This window comes from Pyxicephalus adspersus, chromosome 5 (genome assembly GCF_032062135.1).
Source record: "Pyxicephalus adspersus chromosome 5, UCB_Pads_2.0, whole genome shotgun sequence".
NCBI classification, from domain to species: Eukaryota; Metazoa; Chordata; class Amphibia; order Anura; family Pyxicephalidae; genus Pyxicephalus; species Pyxicephalus adspersus.
Window position 1 is genome coordinate 56,401,253 of NC_092862.1, and position 24,853 is coordinate 56,426,105.

At 37.8% G+C, this 24,853-nt stretch overlaps 1 protein-coding gene across 4 annotated transcripts; it reads left to right on the plus strand.

Annotated features, from left to right (window-relative positions):
* Nucleotides 1-5,347: 5,347 nt before the first annotated feature.
* Nucleotides 5,348-24,662, plus strand: ADNP2 (ADNP homeobox 2). 4 transcript variants are annotated; one of them, XM_072411578.1, is made up of 5 exons: nt 5,348-5,570; nt 7,162-7,330; nt 12,016-12,133; nt 17,901-17,990; nt 20,558-24,662. In XM_072411578.1, the coding sequence occupies exons 3-5, from the start codon at nt 12,026-12,028 to the stop codon at nt 23,369-23,371; spliced, it is 3,012 nt and encodes a 1,003-aa protein (XP_072267679.1). In that variant the 5' UTR covers nt 5,348-5,570; nt 7,162-7,330; nt 12,016-12,025; the 3' UTR covers nt 23,372-24,662. The 4 variants fall into 4 exon arrangements, with proteins under 4 accessions (XP_072267679.1, XP_072267681.1, XP_072267678.1 ...); XM_072411580.1 differs by lacking the exon at nt 17,901-17,990; XM_072411577.1 differs by lacking the exon at nt 7,162-7,330.
* Nucleotides 24,663-24,853: the final 191 nt, after the last annotated feature.

The following is a 24,853-nucleotide window of genomic DNA, read 5'->3' on the forward strand; positions in this document are numbered from 1 at the left end:
TTGGACGTGATGTCAGCAGCACAAGCAAACTTAAACCTGTCACCTAAATCACATTCAATAGGATTCTCACCTTCCCATAAATGTTTGTCAGAAAGAAGCTGAGCCAGCGCATATAGCAATAAGATACGGCCAGAAAAGTACTAGAATAGGGTAGGAGGCTATGCTAGGGAATTGACACTTTCAGGGGAAAAATTGCTGAAAATAGACATTTTAAAATGCTTTATAAATTTATGGTAATTGTGTTTACTATTATATTTAACCTCTCTTTTCAGAGCATTGTGACACTGTTATGACACAATAGGAAGGTTCTATAATATGTAGAATAACATACAAGGAATTTTAACTCAATACATGACCTGTCACAAATCTTCACTTCGTGAAAATTATAGGAAATTCCAAATTTCATATCTTAATACTTGTTCTGGTTCAGTAACTTAGAATGGAAAACACTAAGGTTAAAGCAATGGCATAGACATCCAGATGTTTAGTGTTTTCAGAAGAAGATTCAGTAAGGAAAGTACAACTTTATTTTTAAAGTATTTTTAAAGTGTGCACTTGCAAATCAATACTGACGTTTTTACTCAGATGGCATTACAGCAAACTGCTTATGATGAAAAAAAAAGTTGTATTATCATTTCAGTGAAGTTAAAAAGTTAGCAAACAAATTATGTACACTAAAATGAATTCCTTTTACGCATTTGTTTTGAATGAAGGGGGAAGAACACTTGGGAAGAGGAATGAACACTCTCCCTTTAGGGTTATTTCACACTAGCAATCATGTCAATAAGGGCATCTTTTCAGCAACACTACCTTTAAAGAGATTATTCAATTGCTCCCATTGTGTTGCTCTCTTGCTGTTTTAAACAATGTACACTTTTGTTTACAAGCAATTGAGTAACATTGTAGGGGAGAGTACGTTCTAATTCTGTTGATGGCAAATTCCCACCCTTGATAAGTTCACTATTGTGAAATGATTATGGCTATTAGCAACATATCTGCTCCTACTTTTGTTGGCTAGCATACTCCCTTCTGTGTGTTACTTTTAAATTTGACTATTCTTGTTACTGCAATAAAGTATGCTTTCCTGCCTGTTCATTTCTAAGTTCATATGCTGCGCATGCACAGAGCAGGTTGCTGGGTATCTTTTTTATCCTAGGGGCTGGCCCGGCCAATCAAGATGGCTGAAAATTCGAATTCCAATGAGGAGAGGAAAATAATAGCAGTGTCCATGATTGAACAAATACAGTTATAAACAAATAATGATCAGGCTGGTTTATGTTATTGCTGAAGGGACATTTCCTGTTATTTCTGCAATAATGGACCTGCCTGTTATTTTTGTTTGTTGTAATTTACTTCTGCTTTAACCTCCCTAGCGGTTTTTCCGAGTGTGGCTTGGGGGTGAATTATCCATACCAAAAGCGGGTTGGAATTGCCAGGGAGTTTTAAGTCTTACCTGGTCCCCACGTTCCTGCGGCGTCCTTTAGAGATGCCCATGGCTTTCTCGCCTAATCAAAGTTCATTTCTGACCAATAACACTGAATTAGAGAATGATACTTGGTGGGGCAAAACCATTTTTGTCTAAGAGGAACATTACTCTGCTATTTAAAAATAATTTAGGAAAAGGTCAGGTGAGTCAAAGATAAAGTTTTTGATTGCAAAAACAGCAGACTAGTTTAGAGGTAACTAAAGATAGGATTTCAGTATAAGAGGTGTAATACTATGGGGTTACTACGCTGTTTCAAGGCATTGGCAGTTTGCCGTTATTGTCTCAGACTTTTGCATTGTATCAAAGTGTGCTTGATGAACATGTGATATGTCCAAAAATTGCAGCTGAAGCAGAAAAAGATCGATCTACCTAAAAAAATGGTCTATATTAAGCTCTGATTTGAATCCCAATAAAATGTGGTAGGGAATTTTAAAAGGGGAAGAAACACAAACATTTTGAATTGAAGTCAGAGAGTGGCCGAGAGCTATTCAAAACACTTTTAAGGAGTAATTTTGGTCAAAAGGGGAAATACCAGCTACTGAGGCTGTTTTTTCACAGTACATGTTCATGTTCCATATTAGTATTTAACTATATTGCATTTATTTGTATTCACTGTTTGAAAAAAGAAATAATGTTTCCTATTCCAATTCATGGGGTGTATTTATTTTTTATTTACTGATTTATTGGTATTACCAATGAGTCTTTACTTCTATAAACTAAGCAAAAACATGGACCTTATATTATATATACTAATGTATACTAAAATGCAACACATAAAACTGAAATGGAAACACTAAAACTGCAATATATACAAATGATTGATAATAAGGATGAAACTCGTGGTCAGGAATCATGACAACTTAAGAAAATATGAAAAATTTACTGTGGTGTACACATCTTCTGGACTTGTTATAGAAGTGATACGCAGGTACTGATGGCCATTCTGAAATAATTATTAAATAAATCTAATAATAATAATGATGTGCACATACTTACAGGAAAATACTTGATTTTGCAGTTAAAGGAATCCTGTAATGTGAGAAAAAAAGGTTTCCACTGCGCTGTGTGTGCATATACACATAGTATATAGTATATTATTATTATTATTATTATTATTAAACAGGATTTATATACATAACATGCATTGTCTGCTAATTACTAAAAGAAAAAAAAAAACACAAATCAATATTTAACTAAAATATGACAATAACATTTGTGTACATTTAATTAGGTTTCCTTTTCATATGGAGTGTATTTAGTTTTATTATGTCCCTTGGGTTGCAGTAACCACTGTAAAGAAAAAGTAATTCAAATAATAAAAATCAATCTATTACCACCAAACATCTAAAGTGAAAACTGGTATTAAAAACACAAACTGTAAATACATGAAACAAATAATTCTTCTGCAAGTAGTTCGGAAGAAGGAGATATAAATACATATTCATTGGCTCTTAGCACTCCCTCCCAATAATTTTTACACACCGTATATTACATTCTGATGTGGTTTTGTTGTAGCTTTGAGCTTTCTACTGATTTTTTAATGGTGAATTGTATGGACTAAATATAAATTTACTTTAGCTGCAATGGCTCCGTTTACCTGTATTATTGTGTTCAATGGGTGAGGAAGATAAAATTCAGTTTCTGTTTTTTAACTACCTAAATAAAAAAAATCAATGATAATATATATATATATATATATATATATGTTTTTTTTTATTTAATATATAGATTCCAAGGTGTATATACACCTATCCAGTGGAACTATTTACCTGTATGGTATAGGATTTATGTATGTAGATATAGGATATGGATTTTAGAAGATCTTTTAGATTGTAGCGCTGCCTAATATATTGTCGTTTTATAAAGAATGGTCAATATTATTAACACGTTAAAGTTATTAATAACATTAATATGACATACTAGCTTAATAAGCACATTTTAGATTTTATAATTTATTTATAATATTCATATTAATAATAATAATAATAATAATAAACAGTATGTATATAACGCCAACAATATTAGACAGTGACACAGGAGGAGAGGACCCTGCCCAGAAGAGCTTACAATCTAAGATATTAATTTTACCATTATAATAGAATGCATTCCATTGACCGCCCACGGTGAACCTATTCTGGAACTTTTAGTTTGTCAGAGAGTTAGTAATATATTCAGAAAAAAGCCATGGTAGCCTGTGTATATCAGTAAGTCCTTTTTTGATGGAAAGGTAGTCATGTTTAATTAATATCTGCATGTCAGTGTGGAAGGATACCTCCCAGGTCTATTTGGTGACACCTTTGCTTTAATATGTTTTGCGGTATGTAAAAGTTTCTTTTAAATTCACTGATTAGGAAAACCATTAATTAAAGTAATGTGAGGTCCATTATTCCCAATCAGTATTCTGTTTATGCAAAACGTGTGAGTAGACACTTCTATCTGGATAATGTGTAATGTGCAGAAATGAAGCATGATGGATCTAAGTGGGGTTTTAGAATTTGTGGAACATTTGTACATGGAGTTGATGAATGGAAATGGAGAAAATGATATGTAGTGTCTTCCCCACAAGAGCTCTTACTCTAAATAAAAAAAAATGAAAATGTCACTGGAGAATAACCATGAGGGTTTAGCCCATTCTGACAGTTTTTTTTTTTTTGCTTTCATGCCTGTGTTCTGTTGCCTTCACTTCCACCCAAATACTCAACAGGAAGTGAGAGAAAATCTCTCCAAAGTAAGAAAATCCTCTCTTTGCTGTCAATACAACACAATTCCCAATTGGAACACCTTGTATTTTTCCTTGTACTAATTATAAATCAATTTTACATTTTTATTCTCTTTCAGTCCTAGTGACAATGGACATTTGGGCTAATGGAAAGTCTAAATCTAATCCAGCAGTAGAATATATAGGTTTATCTCTCCAGCCAGGTTTATTATATTCTATGCCACTGTATGTGATAAGCTTCCACTTTATTATGCAATATTATGAGTGACATGGTGGCATAATATTATGTGGTTAAATTTATATAATCTGATCTTCTTTAGGGATAAATTCTATGTAATGTATAGATTTTTTTTATTTTGACTACTTACATGTAATAACGAAATATTTCTATAATTTATTATAAACAGTGATTTCATATTAGGAAGTCAATGTAAAGACACATTTGCAACACGTTCTATATATATTGATAATGCATTGATCGCCACCCCTGAGGAAAGTAGGTGATACGTTGGAAACAATTGATAGTAATCTAAATAAATCTCCATCAATAACAACTAGGATATATATGTAAAATATATGTGTAGTTAACTTAATGTAAATGATTGTGAAATAGCTTGGTAAGTAACCATATTTATTATTTTTCCCATCTTCTGCCCATCCATAGCATCAGTCTATTGGTTGATGGAAACAAAGTGGTTCCCTCCAATAAAGGTAAAAAAAAAAAAAAGAAACTCCTAGAATCGTTTTACTATTGGCTGCACAGTTGTGGGCGGGGTTTAATATCACCGCCCATAGAATTTGCATAGGAGGGGCTGGGTTTTGTATGAAAATAACGTGACTTGGGTCGTCACAGTCCTGTCATTTAGCCCCGCCTCCAGTGACGTCACCAAGTTCTGAAAGCAACGCGAGAGTAAGAGGTGAGCCCACACCTAGAACTATAGAAGGTGGGCGAGCTGTGCTTACATTTGGGGGGCAGTTAAAAGTGTTTTACACCCCAAAACCCAGTGAGACCCTTTATGGTTTAGGCAGAATATTCATACTAGTGACTTATTAAGAGCCCCCAAAAACACAATGAAAGGGGGCGTGGCCTCACAGTGGACACTTGGTGCATGCAAATAATAGGGTCTCTGACGTCACTTCCTACGTATATACCCGGACGCCATTTTCTGGCGGTGAGAGAGTCGGGGGACGGCGTCTCGGTGGCGGGAGAGGAGCGGACACGGGACCTCGGCCAGCACGCCCACCCACACGGTGACTGCAGACACACTCTCCTCAGAAACAAAAGGGGCGGAGACAGCGGCCTGTACCGGCGGGGAGGAGGAGGCGGGCCGGTCCTCTGATAAGCGGAGCTCTATCCTCTGCCGGGTAAGCGCTGCACGTGTGGCTATTGTATGTGTGAGGGAGAAGAGAGAGGGGGGAGGCTGCTGCAGCAGCGGCTTGTGTTCCAGCTGCGGCGGGGACTCCTCCTTTTTCTGGCGGGGACGCCATGATTCACCTCACAGGCAGATGCTGCGTTCCTCGCTCTGCCCCCTAGGGGCTGCACTAGGTGCCCCGAGGAGGAGGCAACAGCTCTGCTCTCCTGTGCTGGGGGCTGTGTGTGTGTGTATATATATATATATATATATAACTATGTGTGTGTGTGTGTGTGTGTGTATATATATATATATATATATATATATATATACACACACACATATAATGTGTGTGTGTGTGCTTATCCCTTCATGTGTATATAGTGCCACTTATACACTGACTGGATGCAATGTAATTTGGGCTGTATAGGTGCTGCCAGCAGGGTAATGCACCACCAGGCTTTCATGGCTCATTTAATATTTTGTATACTGAGTCACATCATCATAGTGATAATGATAATATACAGGTTGACATTTAAAAATCACCGGCAACCTCCGGACCTAAGTAGTGCCGGGTTTTTCATCGTTATATATGCTGTATAAATTTAACAGAAAATAACTACCTGACAGTCCTTTAAATTGATGCTAAATCCAAAATAGGGCTATACAGCAGCAAATAAATGAAAAGGAATGAGCAGGAAAGCATGTGCAAGCAAGACCCAACAGCTGATTCTGGAGTACAGTGTCATCAAAACATAAATGGTGCCTACAGAAAACATTACATATAATTATATATATTTGAAAATGCGCTCCAAAATCTATTCCAGAAATCTGAAGGAACTGCATTATTGATGGCCGGATTTTTTAATTTCAACCTATATAAATATTATAGTGATCACCAATAAAAAAAATCTGTGGAACGCAGTAAAAATGATAGATTCTAATGCTTTTTTTTAAGTAAATTCAAATCTATAAAAAAAAGTTTCCTATACATTTTTTTTTTTTTTATAAAGTGTATCTGGTGTTGGATTGTCACTGAAGTTATGACACAAATTGGTGAAATATACAGTGCATGTCAGTGAAACACATTTTAAAGCGCTAGAATTTAAAATAAAATCTTCCCTTGTATCAGGGCTTGATACAAAAAAAATGCACTTTTTTTCATTAAAAAAAAAAAAAAAAAAATCACCTACCTTTACTAGTGAAAAGCCCTCAATCTGTCCACAAACCGAGCCCAGTGAGTCCTGTGCAGTCTCGGCTTCTTTTTTCTCTCAGGCTGTTCTGTCCAGCGCTGCCATCTTCTTTCTCCCTGGTTCTTCCTCACATCACCTGTCATTTGTCATTGTCCAGGCGTGACTTCAGGTGATGTCTTCCTCCAAATGTAAGAAAAAGTGCTGATCTTGCTGTGTGTGTGAGAAAAAACACTTGTACTTTGGAAAGCCTTGATGACGCATGCCTGAGATGCAGAAGAAGCAGCCCATGTAATGCAAAAAAAGACTCCCCAAAAAGATTAAAAAACAATTGCCAATATATATATATATATATATATATATATATATATATATACACATTAAATGATGAAAAGGAATCTCTTGCTCTCTCAGGCTCCTCCTCTGTGTGATTGGCCCCCCTGCCTTTTTCCTAAGCCACAGACATGGATGTCATCCTTTACAATGTAGGACCAATAACCTTGCATTGTAACTGAGGACCTATAAATCTGAAGTGTTGGATGCAGCAGTAACGTGCTGGCTGCTAAGGGGAGCAAGAGAGAAGGTAGGTAAATCTCTTTGCCTTTTTACTCTGACATAAACAAGAATTTAGGCAGTACCGGGGGTGGGCCATCTACAAGGGAATTTCCCTACCACCCAAACCCCAGAGCTTAGTTTTTCCCCTTTATTTTGGTTAAACAAATGTCACTTTAACACAGGGAGTGGTTTGAACAACATAACACCTCACTTATCTTTTTACCATAGGGAGGTGATTGTTCTGTAGTCCACAGAAATGAGCACACTAAGGCTGATAACACATGCAAATACATTTCCAAAATTCACTGGACAGAATTGGGTTTCTGGTAGGGACAACAGATATTTGTTTGCACATTTTCTACAGTTCTAACACAATGGCATAGTTAAAAGAACAAGAAATAATTAGATGTGAGATTCATTATTTCGGTAGACTTTATTACAACTCTCTTGTGGCAGCTCATATGTCCTTTTTTGGTTCTTTTTTTCAGAGGAGTTTGGAGATTGCATCAAAACTACTTTGTCATTATGTTAAAGTTTTTTTTTTGTTTTACATGGATGTGACAACTGAAAGGTTAATGTTTTTTCACTAGCATAATAAGGGTCTCTATTGTAATCTGCTGCTCTCCAGTCTTGGCATTGTCTTTGTAGGTTATATGTGCAATATGTCGGCCTTTTGGTTTGGTGATGGCTAGGCCTAGCAATTCAAAAAAAAAAAAAAGTGCAAGGTGGGACTATAATTGTAGTCATGATGTAATACTAATATTTACTCTGTTTTGCTGTAAAACCCTTCTGTGACACTGATGTGAACGTTTCAGTTAATGCGGGGATTGGGGGTCAGTGTCCAGACTCACTGACAGCATTCTGCAATAAGGTTCAGTCTACACAGACTGTTTCCTTAGCGCTTAATAGCCCATTTTTGAAATTCTCATGCATTCCAATGGGCTAGTCCATACCAGGGCGCCTGTGGGCAGCATGTTTTTGACTGATTGATTCTTGCTGTATTTTACATTTCTTGAATTGCTTTTATACACTTATAACCATAAATGCTTTCACTGAAATGAAATAGAAGTTTACTGGCATTTATAAGCGTTTTAAACCCTTGCTTTAAATGGCTGGAAATGATTACAAACACCCAAAAAGCATTATGGGCTTTTATAAACCTTTTTAGGCTGGCTTTAAAACACCTTTAAACAATTTTGTAAACTCCCATAAACACATTTAAAAATTATTTGGGCATTTGAAAGTGATTTAAAGTCTGTACAGCCTAAGCCTGAACCGGGCTGCTGTGTGGAAGGGAAAACCGTGGGATAATCTGCCCAACAAACTGGCTCCAGGAGGAAAACTAAATAAAAAAACAAAGTAACGCCTATGATTCCATTGTACAATAGTGCTAGAATTTTTTTCTGTTTAGAGGGAGACCTGTATATAGGAGAGAGAAAATTTTGTTGCACAAATTGTTTTCTGGTTTAAGTGAACAATTAAAAGCCTATTTTTTCCATAAGTTAAAAAAAAATTCCTGCACGCCTCTGACTGTCTCTACCTTTTGATAAAACAATGCAGAACAGATTGATAGTTCGCAGCTGACACCTCCTATGTCCTAGATGGTGAATAACTATGTAGATGTAGTGAAACTTTCCTTAGTCATCATTGGAGACAGCATATGGGAGAGGATGATCCCACAGGAGAGAGATGTTTCCTCCATCTTGTGAAGATATATTGCCTGGAACCTGGAGCTCCATACTTTTCTTGTGTTTCTCTGTGAGACAGATTGCTTCTGCTCTTCAGGATTCTTCCTCCATACAGACAAGGGGGTCTGGTGGCTTACTTTGTTCTTGTTTGACTGGTAAAGGCCTTATCTGGAAGAGATTTTTCCCCTGCCAAACACACTGTGTGGCCCTTGCCACTTTTTGCTTTGCAGCTCCATCACCTGAAGGGTTGGGTCTTTTTTGTGAGATGGTAACTGCTGCTGCTTAGTTTCTATGATAGATCCCGCAGACACAGACATAGACACTGGCACCAGCATGTCTTTGGTAAGTTTAAGATTGCAGTACCTTTTTGCCGCACCTGTGCATTTTTTCTTTGGATTTTTTCCATACAGGACAGTGTGTCACGTGGGACCCCTAACATCCTTTTCTGCTGTAGGAAGGAGACCTGTATTCTCATCAGCTTCTTGCTGGTCTGTTTTAGGCTAACACCTCAGAAAAGATAAGATAGATCATCCCCAAAAAGATGACCGCTGTGTGTAGCTTTATTCATTTAATCATGCAGAAGCAATTTGCCTAAGGCAGAATCTGCCTGTGTTCATAGATATCACCTCATATCTTTTAAGGAGGAGTTAGTTTTCACCTTCATGTTTTTTAGGTCCCTCTTGGCAGAAATCATGCTTTCCCAAACTATTTTTTTTTTGCCAGTCTGCATCTCTTGTGTTGTCGGTAGCAGAGGTAGTATCGTAGAACGTGGATTTTGGTTGTTGGTCATCTCACTCCTTCAAGGCAGTGAAAAAAGATCTCCCTCCCCCTCTAGAATTTTAGATTTAGGCTTTCTGGAGTATGCCAATAACCATCTAGGGCAGGGGTGCCCACACTTTCTTGGCTTGCGAGCTACTTTTAAAATGACCAAGTCAAAATGATCTACCAACAATAAAAACTTGGACTTAATAACTCCTGTGCGCAGTAGAGTTTATTTTGAAAGGCAGGGCGCCGCAATCTACTTGCGTTGCTATTGCGGTCTACCTGTTGGGCACCCCTGATCTAGGAGATCTTAGATTTTCTTTTTGGGGGGGGGGGTTGTTGAGGCATGACCAGATAGAGTATGAGCCTTCAGGAGAAAATTCCTGGTGCAATGTGATGGAATGGGCCAAACCAGAAAAAAAACTTTTAGATTAACCTTAATTTTTAAAAAAAATATATCAAAGATCAGTGGCCTCTTCTGGATGTTTCTGTCCCCAAGATCTCCAAAACTGCTGACCTTGCATTTAAGTTTGACCTTTTGACAACAATGGACAAGATGACACAATTCAGAAATATGGCTTAAAAAACTAAAAGTTTTGGTAACAGCCTGGCTAGGTAGTAGTTGTTAATTGCCTTTCAATATCCTTGGTTTACACTGATGTTTCAACAGAGTTTGAGAAAATGTTATCTAGATTTTCAGTATTTATTTCCAACCAAAACCTGGTATGAGGGTTCTGCCTCAATCTTGGTAACATGCTTTTTCACAGGAGTTTTCAGTCCTGGTGTGTTCTTCCTGTTAAGTGGGCTAAATTTAAATTGCAGGTCCCTCAGGTTGTTTCTCTTAAGGGTGTGTATTTGGTTTTCAGACATGCTTGAAGCCCAGATTCTTGTTCCAGGCCACTGTAATCTATTAGCGGGCCCTCCATATCCATACATGTGATCACATGTGTGGGTGCCCATTTCTGTACAGCCAGTTTGGAAGAAAATGAAAGCCCTGTGCATTTTCTCAGAACAAAGTCAATGAGCACCAACACATTATCCTTTTGCACAATGCCCCTAGTTTGAAATATATCAACAAATGGAGGCCAAAGTGAATTTACCTTTGGGTAGAGAGAAATCTTGCCTTCAAGGGAATCCAAAACCAGATAGTGGCATTTTAAAGTTGCCACCAAATTCAGGAGGCTGAACATAGAATTCTTGCTGCCAAACATAAGAATGACTGCTCATGTATTCCAACATACTTTACCTGGTGCTGTGTAAATATTATGACTTTGCATGTTGATCACACATGTGGCATGACTTTGGACTTTGTAAAGCGCTGCGTAATATGTCGGCGCTACATAATTACTATGTATTCATAATATTGTTGCTTGTGCAAGTTACAAATTAAAAATCATATCACCCCATTACTTTTTTAATGCAACAATCCATAGTTAAGTTTTGTTTCAATAAATATTTCAGCGTCCAATCAATGTAACATGGGAAGCTACAGGCACTTGTGTTCTATCCTTGCATACAAATAGCTCTTATTTAAATGTTTATCATATCCAGGCTTTTATAAAGAGGTAAAACACAAAATATATACTTTTGGCATTTGAAAGAGCGCATGGGCTGATACATACATGAAAGCATCTGTCAAATTGCCAAAAACAATTTAACTTCAGTAACTTCAAACTTCATTTAAATAAGTAACTTCATTTTACTGATTGCTGGTGATATTCTGAAAGCTTTGCAGTAGAATTAATGGGTGGAACCTTCTCACAAATACTAGTGTTGTTTTAATATTTCTGCTTCTAGCTCAGGCATTGGCAAACTACGGCCTGTGGGATGTGTCTCTGGCCCTTTGGGTGTTCCGCAGCTCTGACTAGTGCCACCCTTAGCAGGGTCAGGAGAAGGACCCTGCTGGGGGGCACAGTGGTCAGAGCCGCGGAACACTTCCTGCGGATCTGAGCCTGCGATGGGAGAGTAGGCAGGTTGTGTGCAGTGACACAGCCCGTCCACTCCCCCATCCCAGGCTCAGATCTGCGATGGGAGAGTGGGCGGGGTTATGCCATCATGATGTCACGTTTAGTGGTGTCATGTTGGCATAACCCCACCCACTGTACCATCGGCCCGGCCCCTCTGTCAAATTTTATTTCTGATTGTGTTTTTTTTTTCAGATTGTGATTATGTTTTTAAATTTGTGGATCATTATGGAAACAGAATAATGAATGAAATGTTAGATAAATGTTTTATTTAATTGTCTATTTTACATTTTTCCTAGTGCTGCAAAAATGTTTCAAACGCCTGTCTATAATCTGGAAAAAATAAGAAAGGCTAGGAAAAAGGTGAAGCAGTTGCTGCTACAGATTGGTTTAGACACATGCAGAGAAGCATATGAGGTAAGTGAGTTTTTAGGAGACCCCTGTATACCTTGAAATCTTGAGGTGTATGTGAATCAACAAAAGTAAAACTTTTGCCGGCTGAAGTCTTGGTGTGCAAACAGGAAATACTCTGGATTAAAAAATCACTGCAACAGCCAGTTAGTAATCAGTCAAATTTACTTTTGTGAAATTGTTACGGTAAATGTTATGCCGCTTCAGTGCTGGTAGCCTAGCAAACCCTGGCAGTAATTATTTGCACAACCCTAACTTAGGAGCAAGCACCCAATTTTTGAATGAATGAGATTGTGCACTAAATCATTTAGGGGGTAAGTGTTTGCTCTCAGGTTAATTAGGTTTGGGTAAATGCAGATTAATACTTCAACAGAAGCAAATTTGTTGAACTATACAACAGCTTTTTAACCATTTTTCACGGTTACCTGTTCTCAATTTCAGAAAGATTTTTTTTTAGGAATGTATATGAAATAAACTTGCTCAAATTAGATTTAATTTGGTTTGCCAGTAAAATATGCACTTTTTATTGTTTGCCCTAGGTCAAATTAGCTGGGCAGCCTGCTCCTCATAGTTTTTCCCATCCAGTCTGCTTTGTGCAGTGGGTGAGTCTGGGCAGCTTTCCAGCTCTGCTCAATAGATTAGGATTGATGTATATACAATGTTTCTTTTGATAATTCAGTACCTTTCTCCCTCCCAACTCTAATGGCAGAACCATCTATCAGGGAGTTTACCACATATCCCATCAATAAATATTTGTTGCCCACTGCAAAGCTCTGGTGTATCAGGGGGTAGGTGTGCTATATACAGGCAGGCTAAGATTTGCAGTGGGAGCCAGCAATCCTGCATAGATCCCAATGGCTGGCAGCTTGTCAGATGCTCCACATGTGCATTGCAGCTAGTAAACCAGCTAGAAACCAGCCTTTAAAGATTTACCAGCAGATGGTTGTAAGCAGTTTTGAATCACTAACTTCTGCCCCTATTCTTTCTGTATTGGGCTGCCGCTGGTAGATGTAGCATTTCCCCCAAGGCAGGGAGGGATTCACTGGTGTGAGGAAGCATAAACCGCTAGTCTAAACACTACCTAAGGTTTTGTTTGCATTAGCAGTATTTTTTTTTTTTTACACCACATTGTTTACACTGTTACTTGCCCAGAAGGGATTATACCCTTTACAAAACACTAGGAAGCCCGGTCGCAATACACATGCACTGGACAGTTGGGGCACAGTACAAAGAAGATGGAAAAACGAGACTAACTAAGGGGAATGTATTGGCAAGGTGAAAAATAGTATAGGGGGGCATTAGAAAGACAGAATTATAGGGGTTATTGGACACCTATGTCAAAAAGAACTGGGAGCACTAAATTTGCTTTGTTGCTCCACATACCTTTTCCCCCTAACTGACTGAAAAATATTTCTGTGGAGAACACTGATTTTTACTTAGCAATCTAGTAAAGGTAGGTTAGTCTTAGACTAGGATGCTGCATTAATTATTGCTTGGCACACAACTATATTTATGAGCCTTGCAATTTCTCTGACCATAAAATATTTTTCAGTAATGATACTATTCCTATGAAGCCCAGGGGATTAAACTCAGCACTTCTTAGGTCTTGTTGTTCAAGTCAGTGTATATTGTATAGGACTTACTAAATAGCAGAATTGTTCTTTTAGGCACCTATTACACTGTTTATGGTTTTGCATGTTACGTCAATGCATGTGTGTGACATTGATTTTGAATGACACTCTACTGCACTAATATACTGGCAGAGAAAGGACATTATAGAAGGCACACTACAATGCTCAGGGCCACCAACAGGCTATTCAGAAAGGATGGATGCCCTAGTGCAGTATACTATGTTGCAATACCACTACATACTGACTTAAGAATTCATCCTTTACATCAAACATATCTTAATATCTTATGATTATGGCTACTTAGTGCATAAATCAGGAGAGATGTGTGTTGATGTTTACACAGTTAAATATTTATAATTCAAGGCTGCAAACAGAAAAAAGTGGATAAAATGAAAAGTAATAACTTTACTATGGGTCATTTCTATATACATTTCTGACCTGTTTTGTTTTTGCATAAAAATATAGCAGAGAGTAGTGAGCTTATCAGAGTGCTATTCCGGAAGAGATCAATTGCCATGAGCACTTGGTTAGGATTTCATGTAGAACGATGTCTCTGAAAAAATAGTGCCCAAATCTGTATAATAAAACATCTGACCTACATTATGTAAATGAGCAGCCTATAATGGATAAATGAAAACTTTGTATTTGGTTTTGTTGCTCTGAGGCAATATACACCTTGTGATGGTCTTCAGACCTTGATAAACCAGAGTATGGCAGTAAATTGTTGGTGTTGGGAGCATTGTTAGAATTTTCAATGGTAATTTTAGCTCAAAGTACCCCCGTAAAGCAAAGTATGACTAATCACCACTTACCTGAACGCTGAAAATTCACTTTTGGGCCCTAAAATGCTTAACCTGCTAACCTTCCCTTAACCCATCCATTACCTCCTAACAACCCCTTAACGGGTATAGTAGTGGTTACCTCCAACTTCCACACCCTTAATATAAAAAAGGATAGGGGTATTTATATTTTTTGTGTGGATCTACATTTCTGTAGCTTTCTTACCAAAAACACAATTGCAGGATGAATTTTGCTGTACAGCTTTCCTGTTGCTGCATGTTTTTTTTTTTCTTCAAAAGCTGTTTAGTTGTATCTTCCGTGCATACAAGCCCCCCATTCTATGTGTTCCAAACTAAGGCCTATGAACATACTCAGTAAATCTCACAGCTTTTTTGGCGCTGCTGTGTTGGATAGAGGACACAGCAAGGATTTCCCTACAGCAGTGTTTCTGGTTAGTATATTTAATTCCCAACATATGGGGAGTGGGCCCCAAAAGTACACCCTTACTTTACCACCATGCAATCCAAACCTATCCTAGCTAAACTAAATCTCCAGTCACTTAATATTAAAATGGAACAGCTATACTTTCCTGTCCCTGTTCTGTCACAAGACACCGTCATGTTAATTCTTGTCATTCTTCTTGCACTCTTTGGCCATCTTGATTGGCTAGGTAGGTGGGGATGATGACGTAACTCATTCTTCCTGGAATGTGCAGGAAAGCTGGGATTGCTGGGTACACGGAAAGCTTTTTTGACAGTTCAAATATTTTTAAAGTGGAACTTAAGTTCTGTTTGAAAGTTAAAATTTACCTATTGGCACCCAGACAGTAGTGACATGGGGCCAGCACTAAAATATGCAGAAAATACAAATATTAGCATTTAAAACATCCTGGGATCGGGATCTGCAGAGGAGGATTTCTATAGGGTATGTGCAGATACCTTTTGGATTTTGCTTTATACAGTTGCGCTTTGTGCTGGGTATTGTACGTCTAATGCTTGGATTTGGATGTCATGTCTGCAGTAAACTTGCATTATGAATTTAGAAAGTTTATATCAACAGATTGTATGCCTTCTTTAGTAATATACTTTTTGGACAGGACAGCATCAAGTGTTCTCCCCAGCCCCTTATAGCTGGGTGTACCACCAGGCACTTTTCAGCAACCACCTAGCTGTTTTTTTGAAGTTACTGAAAAGTTGGGTCACAATACAAGGGCTGCCACACGCCTACCATTTCCTCCCACCCAGCTTTAACATTTTTCTGGGTTTAACACTGAGCATTTAATAAGACCATGGTGGATTTGATGATAATCATGGATTTTATTTTTTTATTTTTTTACACTAGTAAACATTCAGATTTGCTCTGATGGTGACTAAGTTTTTATTTCACAGGAGCCGAGTACAGTTCCAGAAATGCATCCTGCACTTGTTGTGCAGGTGCTGTATGTATTGTTGAAAGTGGTATTTCAATTGCTTACCATGTAAAAAAAATTACTTTATTACTAGTGTGTGTTTTACAGGTTGTAGATTTATTTTTCTTTAAAATAAATTAGCCTGTTTGTGTTCAAAATAAAACTTCTGCATAAAAGCAGGTCTCACCAGGCAGGTTCTGACTTATAAAAGTCCTGCACCCAGGTCCTTCACTTCCACTCATTAAATAGGGGCCCCAGCAACTTCCTTTAGTGATCTTATTAGATAATGGCATCTTAGGTATGTAAGGATGTATGCGGAAGGAAGGGCTTTCCTACAAAAGGTCTACTGATGGAGTGTGTTCAGTGTTGTTATGGAGCAGGAAGATTGGCTTTAAGAGTAATTGAAGGTAATATTAGGCACCTTTTGGTACTTGCTTTTAGTCAGGAGCATTTGTTTGAAAACGTGGGGGAGGTTGATGGGTTTGCTTAGATTTTCCCAATTGTCACGATAAGATTTGTCTTTAGTGCTGCGAGTATGTAAGGAGGGAACCACATTTCTGAAATTTAGTAAGGAGTTGTACAATTAGTGTGGTATTCCTTTCAAATTGCACTATTTATTCCACTTTATACCTGCATTTTATGCTTGGCCCCCACTGTAGTGCTGCAGAAAACAGTCTGAGAGACAAGGCCAACCACATAACTTCTATAGAAACTTTGTTTCTCTACTCCATTACCTGAAAATATTGGTATTGGAGCTTTGCAGGCCCTAGGAACAAAATTGTATTATATTGCAGCTTATTAGTCCTTGGATGCATTTATTTTGCCACTGAGAGAATCAGGGAGAGCTAATAATTATGCTAACTGATGATATTCGGAAGTTCTGAGGTCAAGAAAATATCAGTTTTAAAAAGCGTACAGGTAAGAGAACATCGCCTGTCCCTTTCTGCAATAAGAGGACCTGCCTGATACTAAATTATTAAAGTGGAACTTTCTAATTGTGCTGTTTCATTCTGGAGTTGAGATTTGTCAGATCAATGTGATATTTTACATGAAGGCATTGTAGTTCCTGTTCTAGCTGCCTGTTTAGACTTCCATAAGGTGCTGAGGACAGGAACTAAATGGTAAAGTGAAGCAGTTAGTGACAAAATCAAAAATATCAACTATATCAGCAACATTTACATAGTTGTATTACCTGTTGATCCTGACAGTAAGTGTTTTTCAACTTCATTTACGTGTACTTCTAACCTGTACTTCTACTTGTTTAAATTTTAGATTGTGCGGGGAAGGATTCAACCCTTTATGTTTTTATTATCTGTGTCCCCATGTGGGATTTTAACCCTCTATTTGTCTGTGACCATTTTCATGAAAACAGGGAAACCCCTTTATTTTGCATTTTCATCATAGCAGGAGGACAGAATAACCCTTCTTTGGGAACACCTTTTCCAGGACAACTCTGTGATAAAAATTTTCCTAATTTGCTATTGTGTCTTTAGTACAGCAAAAGACAAATCTCCCTATCAAAGTGCAAACAGCTACAATATATATATATATATATATATATATATATACCTTTTTTTTGACTGGACACACTACTATATTTTTGGTCTTGGGATTTACATGTACTATACTTTTATTTACTGCAAAAAAAAAAAAAAAAATCTGGCATTGTAGTTAACAGATCTATGTGCCTTTTTAGGATTTTTGGATTGTGTTCCTAACATAGTCATCTTGGAAGGGATCCATGCCGGTGCCCAAATCATAACTCATGGGTCTGCATTCACCAGCAGAGTAAAATTGCACAAAATTGAATGAGTAAAAAGCCTGTTATGTGATAAAAAAATTTAATTTAATTTCATGTGCCAGAATTTCAAATTCTACCTTTAGGCATAGTGAAGCTTGCAAGAAGTTAAATACATTAAGTATCAAAATGTATATTCTTTTGTTTGTTTTTTAGGAAATCAACACTTATAATCCAGGCGACACAAATTTTTCCAGTACATCATGGGAGGATGTCTCGCTTTGGGAAGCTATTGGACGCAGAAATGTATGTCTAAAACTAGTGGTTGGCAATCAGAGTAGAACAGATTTCTATTACTACCAAAGTCCTGTGTAGGACTCTCTTGAGCAAGGTTTCAATGCTGCAATGTGCAGAAAGATATTTTTTTGTGCGTTTTTTTAACTTTGCTTCAGCAATAGCATATTTTTGTCCTAAATACGCCGGGCACAATTTTAAAATAGTTGCATGCATAGGCGAACGCAATGTTGATTTGTCTTTTAAGCTTTTCTTTCTGAAAAGTGGAAGTAGGCTTTGGTAACAGGTGCTTGGCAACACTATCTACCCATGCAAAATATAAAACCTATTATTGGGTATCAAACTGGTGGCAGACAACTGGGGGGGAAATACTACTAATTTTTAGGTTTCTTGGTGAGCTAAGATCCTCCCTTGATGTAACTGTTTTCTGTAACTTCTAAAGACCTTTTTTATATAAAACTGCTGAAGCTTTAGATTGTGTGCTTGTGTTTCTATTTTAACATACTTTTATTGTACCCAGAACTACAGTTTTTTCTTTCTAGGGTGGTGTTTGGAAGATGCTTTGAAAGCCATACCATGCATCTGAAATACAAAGTTTAAAAGGGCAACAAGGAAATGAGAATCTAAACATCAGTGTTTTCCCTAGCCCTTTTTAGCCAGGCACACCACCCGGCTGTTTTTGGGTGCCTAATGAAAAGTTGGGTCACAATACAGGGACTACCCACCCAAAAACATCTCTGGGTACAATACTGCTAAACATGTTTATATTTCATCACTGTGAAGGTTTATTTTTACAGGGAAGGAACGGCACAATACGTCCTTGTAAACTCTTGTCAGGTTTTGTGCATCTGGCAGAGGTACAATTGGAAACCCTGTGCCCGCTGTTGTCTGTATGAATATGCCTAAATGATGATGTCTATAATGTAAACATTATGCCAGTCCCATCATTTCTCTGGTGCTAAAGTTGTCCATACACTTTACATCCTCACAGTACAAACTTGGCTCAAAAGAACCTTTTGAATTGGCACATTTAAAGCAGATTGTACAATCGAGCTTTCAAGTATGTTGCCAGCCCAAATGTAATGTTAACAAGCCCTGAAATGTCCTGCATCTGATTTGACACTTGCTCCAATGTTCATCTATGTTTGTTGCTGAAACTTCTAGTTTTCAAAGTGGGAATAAGCAAAAAACAAGTAAGCAGAAGTGTGTGTGTTTAGGCTTGTACAAGGGACTTCTTTAAGTCCTGTTCTTGTGGTCAGTTCTACTCACCGGGTGCTTAACACTGACTGACAGCCTACAATACATAGAGCCTTACTTCAGACCTACTGGGTATTGGGGTGAATCTCAAATGACTATTGTTCCAGCTTAATATCAAATGGTATTGCATCTTACTAAGACTAGGTCTACTATAATAATATATCTGGTAGGGAAATGCCATGTAATGTGACAAAGTAACATGTTTAACTTGTGTTGATGAGTTGCACCCCAATGCACCCTGCTGTTAAGCCTGCAGCACCGTGCATTTTGGTGCAACCAGCACACATGTTTTCATTCAGTGAACAGCCTGGTAAAAAAAAAAATTGGTGCCTCACCACATGGCAGTGCGCATTGCATACAGCGCCGTATATTCACGGCTGTATAGATGTAAACTGGACCCGAGGATCTTTGATAATTAATAATTAGTACAAGCAGATAGAGAGTTCTGGGATGGCATGTTTTACATCTTTTATTGCTTGTAATATGGAAATGGAATGCTCTGAATTCCTGTGAAATCTAATGCTCAGGACATCTAAATCTAAACAGCTAATTTTAAAGACTGCTGATGGCAAATTTTCCTCACATATACCAGAGTATTTCCTGGAGCTGTGTCCCTATCCACAGGAGTTTTCTGTCCAGATTCTGCCTTTTCCCTTTCAGCAAGGTTATGCTATTTGTCCTCCAAGGGAAGTAATATAGAAAATGAAATTTTGTTAATATGAAGAGTGTAACGAAGATTTAGACTGAATAAAAAAACAATCTGCATCACCTTAAGGAAAAGTCTCTAAAAATGGTGTGCAGGCATGTTTTAAAGCGATGTTTACTGCTTTTGGGTTACTTTATAGAATATATAAACATAATAAACAAAAATACATGGTATTGCAGTTTCCCATTCTTTAGATGTGGTGGCTACATGTTTTTCCTGTCTGATGATTCTGTAAAAAACCCACTTGCTGGATGACAATGTTCACTCCTCCATGATATTTGTGGAAAGAGACTGGACTTTGAAGCAGAGCTGTTTTGTAATGGCCATTTTGGAGGACTAACAGGATTAGAAGTTTACAGAACAAGGATACAATTTGCTTTCTAATTAATCTCATGATTTTTTTGTTTTCTGAAAAATGTTCTTGGCCTAAAAACAGAAACATATGTAGCCACCACATCCAATTGGTTAGGTGCAATATAATAAATTGTTTGTTTAGGTGCTAGCTGTCTAGGCAATACATTGCCTATATCAGACACTTTCATATCATTGCAGAAACCCTTTTCTTAAAATTTTGCATATTAATGAAAAGAACATAACAATTTTTTTTTCTTTTTAGAGTTACAGGTCCAAGCAGTTTTGCTGTAGTCTCTGCAAGTTTTCAACAAGGCTGCTGTCATCTTTTAAAAGTCATCTGCAGCGCTATCATGAGGAGGAGAAAGACCAAGAGATTATGGCAACTTGTCCAAGATGCCCATTTACTTCCCAAACAAATAATGTGGTCAGGCACATGCGGATTTTCCACTCGAGTGTTCGAAAAGTCCAAACATCTGCTACAAAAGACGATCAAAATACCGTTTGGGCAAAAGATTATCCAAAAGCAGTTCCAATGAAATTTTCTTGTTTAAAGTGTTCTTTTACCGATAGCCTATATTACACTATAAAGAGACATGTTCTAATGAACCACCACAAAAGTGAACTTGAAAATTATTTTGGGGAAAAGTCTGAGGAGGAACTTAAAGGGACTGGATCAAAAGCTAGTTTGGATAATAGATTTTTCTGCAAAAAATGCAATTACACAATCCATAACCATGATGCGTTAATGTACCATATTCTGACATCTGACAAGCATAATGATTTGGAACGAAAGCTGAGAACTGACATCTATGATGCTGGGCGATCAAGTATAAAAAGGCCATACAAAAGAGTTTTAACTTCCCCTGTAGCCCTATCGCCTAAACCAGCAACGTTACCAATCGCCCCAGCTGTGGCTCCTCCATCTCCTCAGGATGCAAAGATGGCTTCACTTCCCCACAATGGTCCCAGTCAACCTAATTTGGGAGTACCTACTGCTATTATTTCAAATATAGTACCATCTTTAAAATCTGTTCCTGATCCTGCTGGAGGTTTAGTGAAGACCACGTCTACTACTGTTGCCCCTACTGCTCAAGTTGGATTTGTAACTACTTCTCTTCCCCAAAACCAGAGCATTACCTTACAAGCTTCCCTTCCTCAAGGTGTGTTCCTGTCCCCAAGATTTGCTCTTAATCAGCCAGTCGCTGCAACAATGCTTCCTTCTGCCTGCAGTGTTGGTGGACAGATAATTCGTGGAGCTCCAACCACTGTGCGACCTGCTGTTTTACCAGTAAACCAACCATTACCTGGGGGCCTGCTTCCTGTGAACCAGTCAGCAGTACTTACATGTCCACAGCAGCCCAATGTAATACAGTTAAATCAAGGTGTAAGGCCTACAGTCATCTCTGTCAATCAACCACTGAAGCCAACTAATGCTGTAGGCAATCAACCTGGTGTTCCTCAAAATACTTTCCTTGCAGCACCTATAATAAGGCAGCTTATACCAACAGGAAAACAAGTAAATGGAATACCTACGTATACTCTTGTAACATTACCTGTTGCTCCATGTGCTATTCCAGCTGTTAACCCTCCGGCTGTTAATCCACCACAAGTGCCTGTACAGCTTTCCCAGCCTGAGAAAGTAGTTCAAGTATCAACCTCTCCGGCCAGTGCACCATCTCCCCCTGTTGTACAGGTGCCACAAAGCACATCACAAAAACCCCAAACTTCAAAACCTACTCCTGCCATTAGCCCAGCTGTTTCTCCGGGTGCTATAGACAAAGCAACCAAACAGTGGAAGACCTGTCCTGTATGCAATGAACTATTCCCTTCAAATGTATATGAAGTCCATATGCAGATTGCTCATATAAAACAGGAAAATAACCCAGATAAGCCAACAGAAACTGCCTCAAACAATGAAGCAAAGCCACCTGTAGTTGTAGCAGCACACGCGTCTTTCTTGAAAGTTGTGAAAGAAAAGTCTATTCGATGTGTCACGTGCAAGGTGTTCACTCAAGACAAAGAGGTGTTGCACCACCTGTTAATGCATGGTATGGTATGTCTATATTGCAAAGCTGTTTTTTACGAACTCAGAAACTTTATCTACCACATGAAAATCCTGCATGTGGATGTGAAAAAAATTCATGGAGACTTTTTCAGAAAAGGTATTACAGTTTCATGTGATGCTAGTGGTGTGCCCAGGTTTCCTCATTTTGACTTTACTTTCAATGTTTCTAAGGAAGAACTTGGGGAAAAAGAAATGCACATTGCTGTAGTGGCTGGGGCCAATTCTAACACTGCTGCTCCTTTGTACATAAAAATACAAACCGCTGCTGAAAGAAGCAACTCAAATGATGAGCAGGGTTCTAAATGTTCTTTTTGTGATCATGTTTTATCAAAGTCAGAATCATTGGAAACACATTTAAAGGAAAGGCACCACATAATGCCCACAATGCATACTATACTTAAGTCACCTGCATTTAAATGTATACACTGTTGTGGTGTCTATACTGGTAGTATGACCTTATCCGCTATTGCAGTGCATCTTCAGCGCTGTCGTAATGCTCCTAAAGATAGTATCGCAGCACTAGAGTTGTCCGCAGAAGGCAAAGGACAATCGAAAGGAGGAACAAATGATAATACAAAAGATACTCAGGTCCCATCAAATGATACAAAGATTACACAGAAAAATGGTCCAGGTCCTTCAAACGACTTGTCTCCTGTGCCTTCTAAAAAAAGGAAGCTTGAACCCAAATCAGAAATTTTAGATGTATCTGCCAATCAAAATGTCGGAAAGCTTGTGATGGTACCAGATGCCTCTGCAACTGCATCTCATGAAGCTAAAAAGGAGTTCTTGCTCAAGTATTTCCATACAAAACCTTACCCCAGCAAAAAGGAAATTGAATTGCTTGCACATGTGCTAGATATGTGGAGGAGTGACGTTGCTTCATTTTTTGGTACAAGGCGATATGTATGCATGAAGTTTTTCAAAAATCACAAACAACAAGTAATACTTGGATTTAAAATGGAGGATCTGAAACAGGTGAAGCATGACATGGACTTTCCTGAAGATTATTAGAGTTTACCAGACTGCTTCAAAATATTAATGTTACAGAAAATGGCATGCCGCTAAATATGGCTACAATTTCACTTTTAGGAAATAAAATGAAAACTGGAACTGGTGTAACATTTATGATCCAAAACACTTGTTAGTCAACTTTTTATGTTTGGTGTTCACTGTGGTGCTCCTGATTTCTGGTCCAGTAGTTCTGCCACACAGACCTCTTTATGTCATTTTGTCACTTTTACAAATTTCTCTCTGCATTTAACACTATTGTCAGCTTTTGTCTTATTTTTGTTGCATTTTTTTTACAAACTTGGCTTGTGAATGTGTGCTGTGTGTTTGTTGAAGCTTTGATGACAAGAACACACTTAACATGCAGTGTAGAAAGTGGATGGGGTGGATACCACAATTACTAATGACATATTCTGTCCTGGTCCCAGGCACCAGTATTGTTGTATTAGAAGGTGGATGGTCAAGCTTAAGCGGTCTTTATTTTTGGGCTTGTGGACTAATAATTAATAACGGTATTCAGTAGCTAGCCAGTGTCATCATACAATGCATTAAGGAGTTTGAAAAGCATGTTCAGGCTTTATATTAGAACTGAGATTGTCTATAATGTAGGAATATCAGGGTAAAAAAAAAAATAAATCCAATCCTTGAGATGCATTGTGCACCATGTGCTGACTCTGTTTAGGCTGGTTTTGTAGATTCCCTTGGCTTTGCTGTACATAGTACATTATGTAAGCTCATCACCCTTTTTAAAGGCTTACATTTTGGTTTTGTAATTTAGATGCAATGTACAGATTTTTTATTGTGCTGCTCCTTTACATGCACAGGTAACTGATTCATGGCCGTAGCTCTGTCAGTTTCCACACTGTAATCATTGTTTTTTTTTCCTTGGTAGCTGTTGTTACATGATGTGTTTTAAACCTCAAACCTTTCGTTGACATAGTTGTACATTTTGGCTTCTTTCATTTCATCTTCATACTGGGTGGAGCATCATTTATGCATCATTTTTAGATGTAATTAACAAGTCCTGTTTTTTTTTTCCAGTTAGGAAATTCACATTTCTGCAATTCAGTTTTTAATGTGTGATACAGGACACTTTTATATTCCTATATAAATATTATATAATTTATTAGTAATGTTGGGAAGTCAGGAACCCCTAGCTGTAGGAAAGGCTTAATGTGGTGCCAGTTAGGCCACCATAATTTCTACTTACCTGTAATATATCTAGTACAAAGAATATATTGCCTTTGCCAATTTGGACTTGCTTTTGTTCAGAATAAACATTTTAAATACAGCGTGACTAAGGTGTTGTTTTTTTAAACCTCATACATGAGCTGCTGGGACTGAAATAATGTTATGAATAATTTTATATACAGCAGGCGATTAAAGCAAATTCCTCAGACTATCCAAGGTGCTGATTATCGGAGTGAATTTTAAAGAATGATAATAAGCACCTTGCGCTGAAGTGGACCTGAACTCATTCATTTA

What these genes read in the sequence shown, in the direction of transcription:
- ADNP2 (XM_072411578.1), top strand. Translation starts at nt 12,026, where the DNA reads ATGTTTCAAACGCCTGTCTATAATCTGGAAAAAATAAGAAAGGCTAGG. An exon ending in CATGCAGAGAAGCATATGAG is followed by an intron (nt 12,134 to 17,900) that starts GTAAGTGAGTTT and finishes TTTGTTTTTTAG; the next exon opens with GAAATCAACACTTATAATCC. An exon ending in AAGCTATTGGACGCAGAAAT is followed by an intron (nt 17,991 to 20,557) that starts GTATGTCTAAAA and finishes TTTTCTTTTTAG; the next exon opens with AGTTACAGGTCCAAGCAGTT.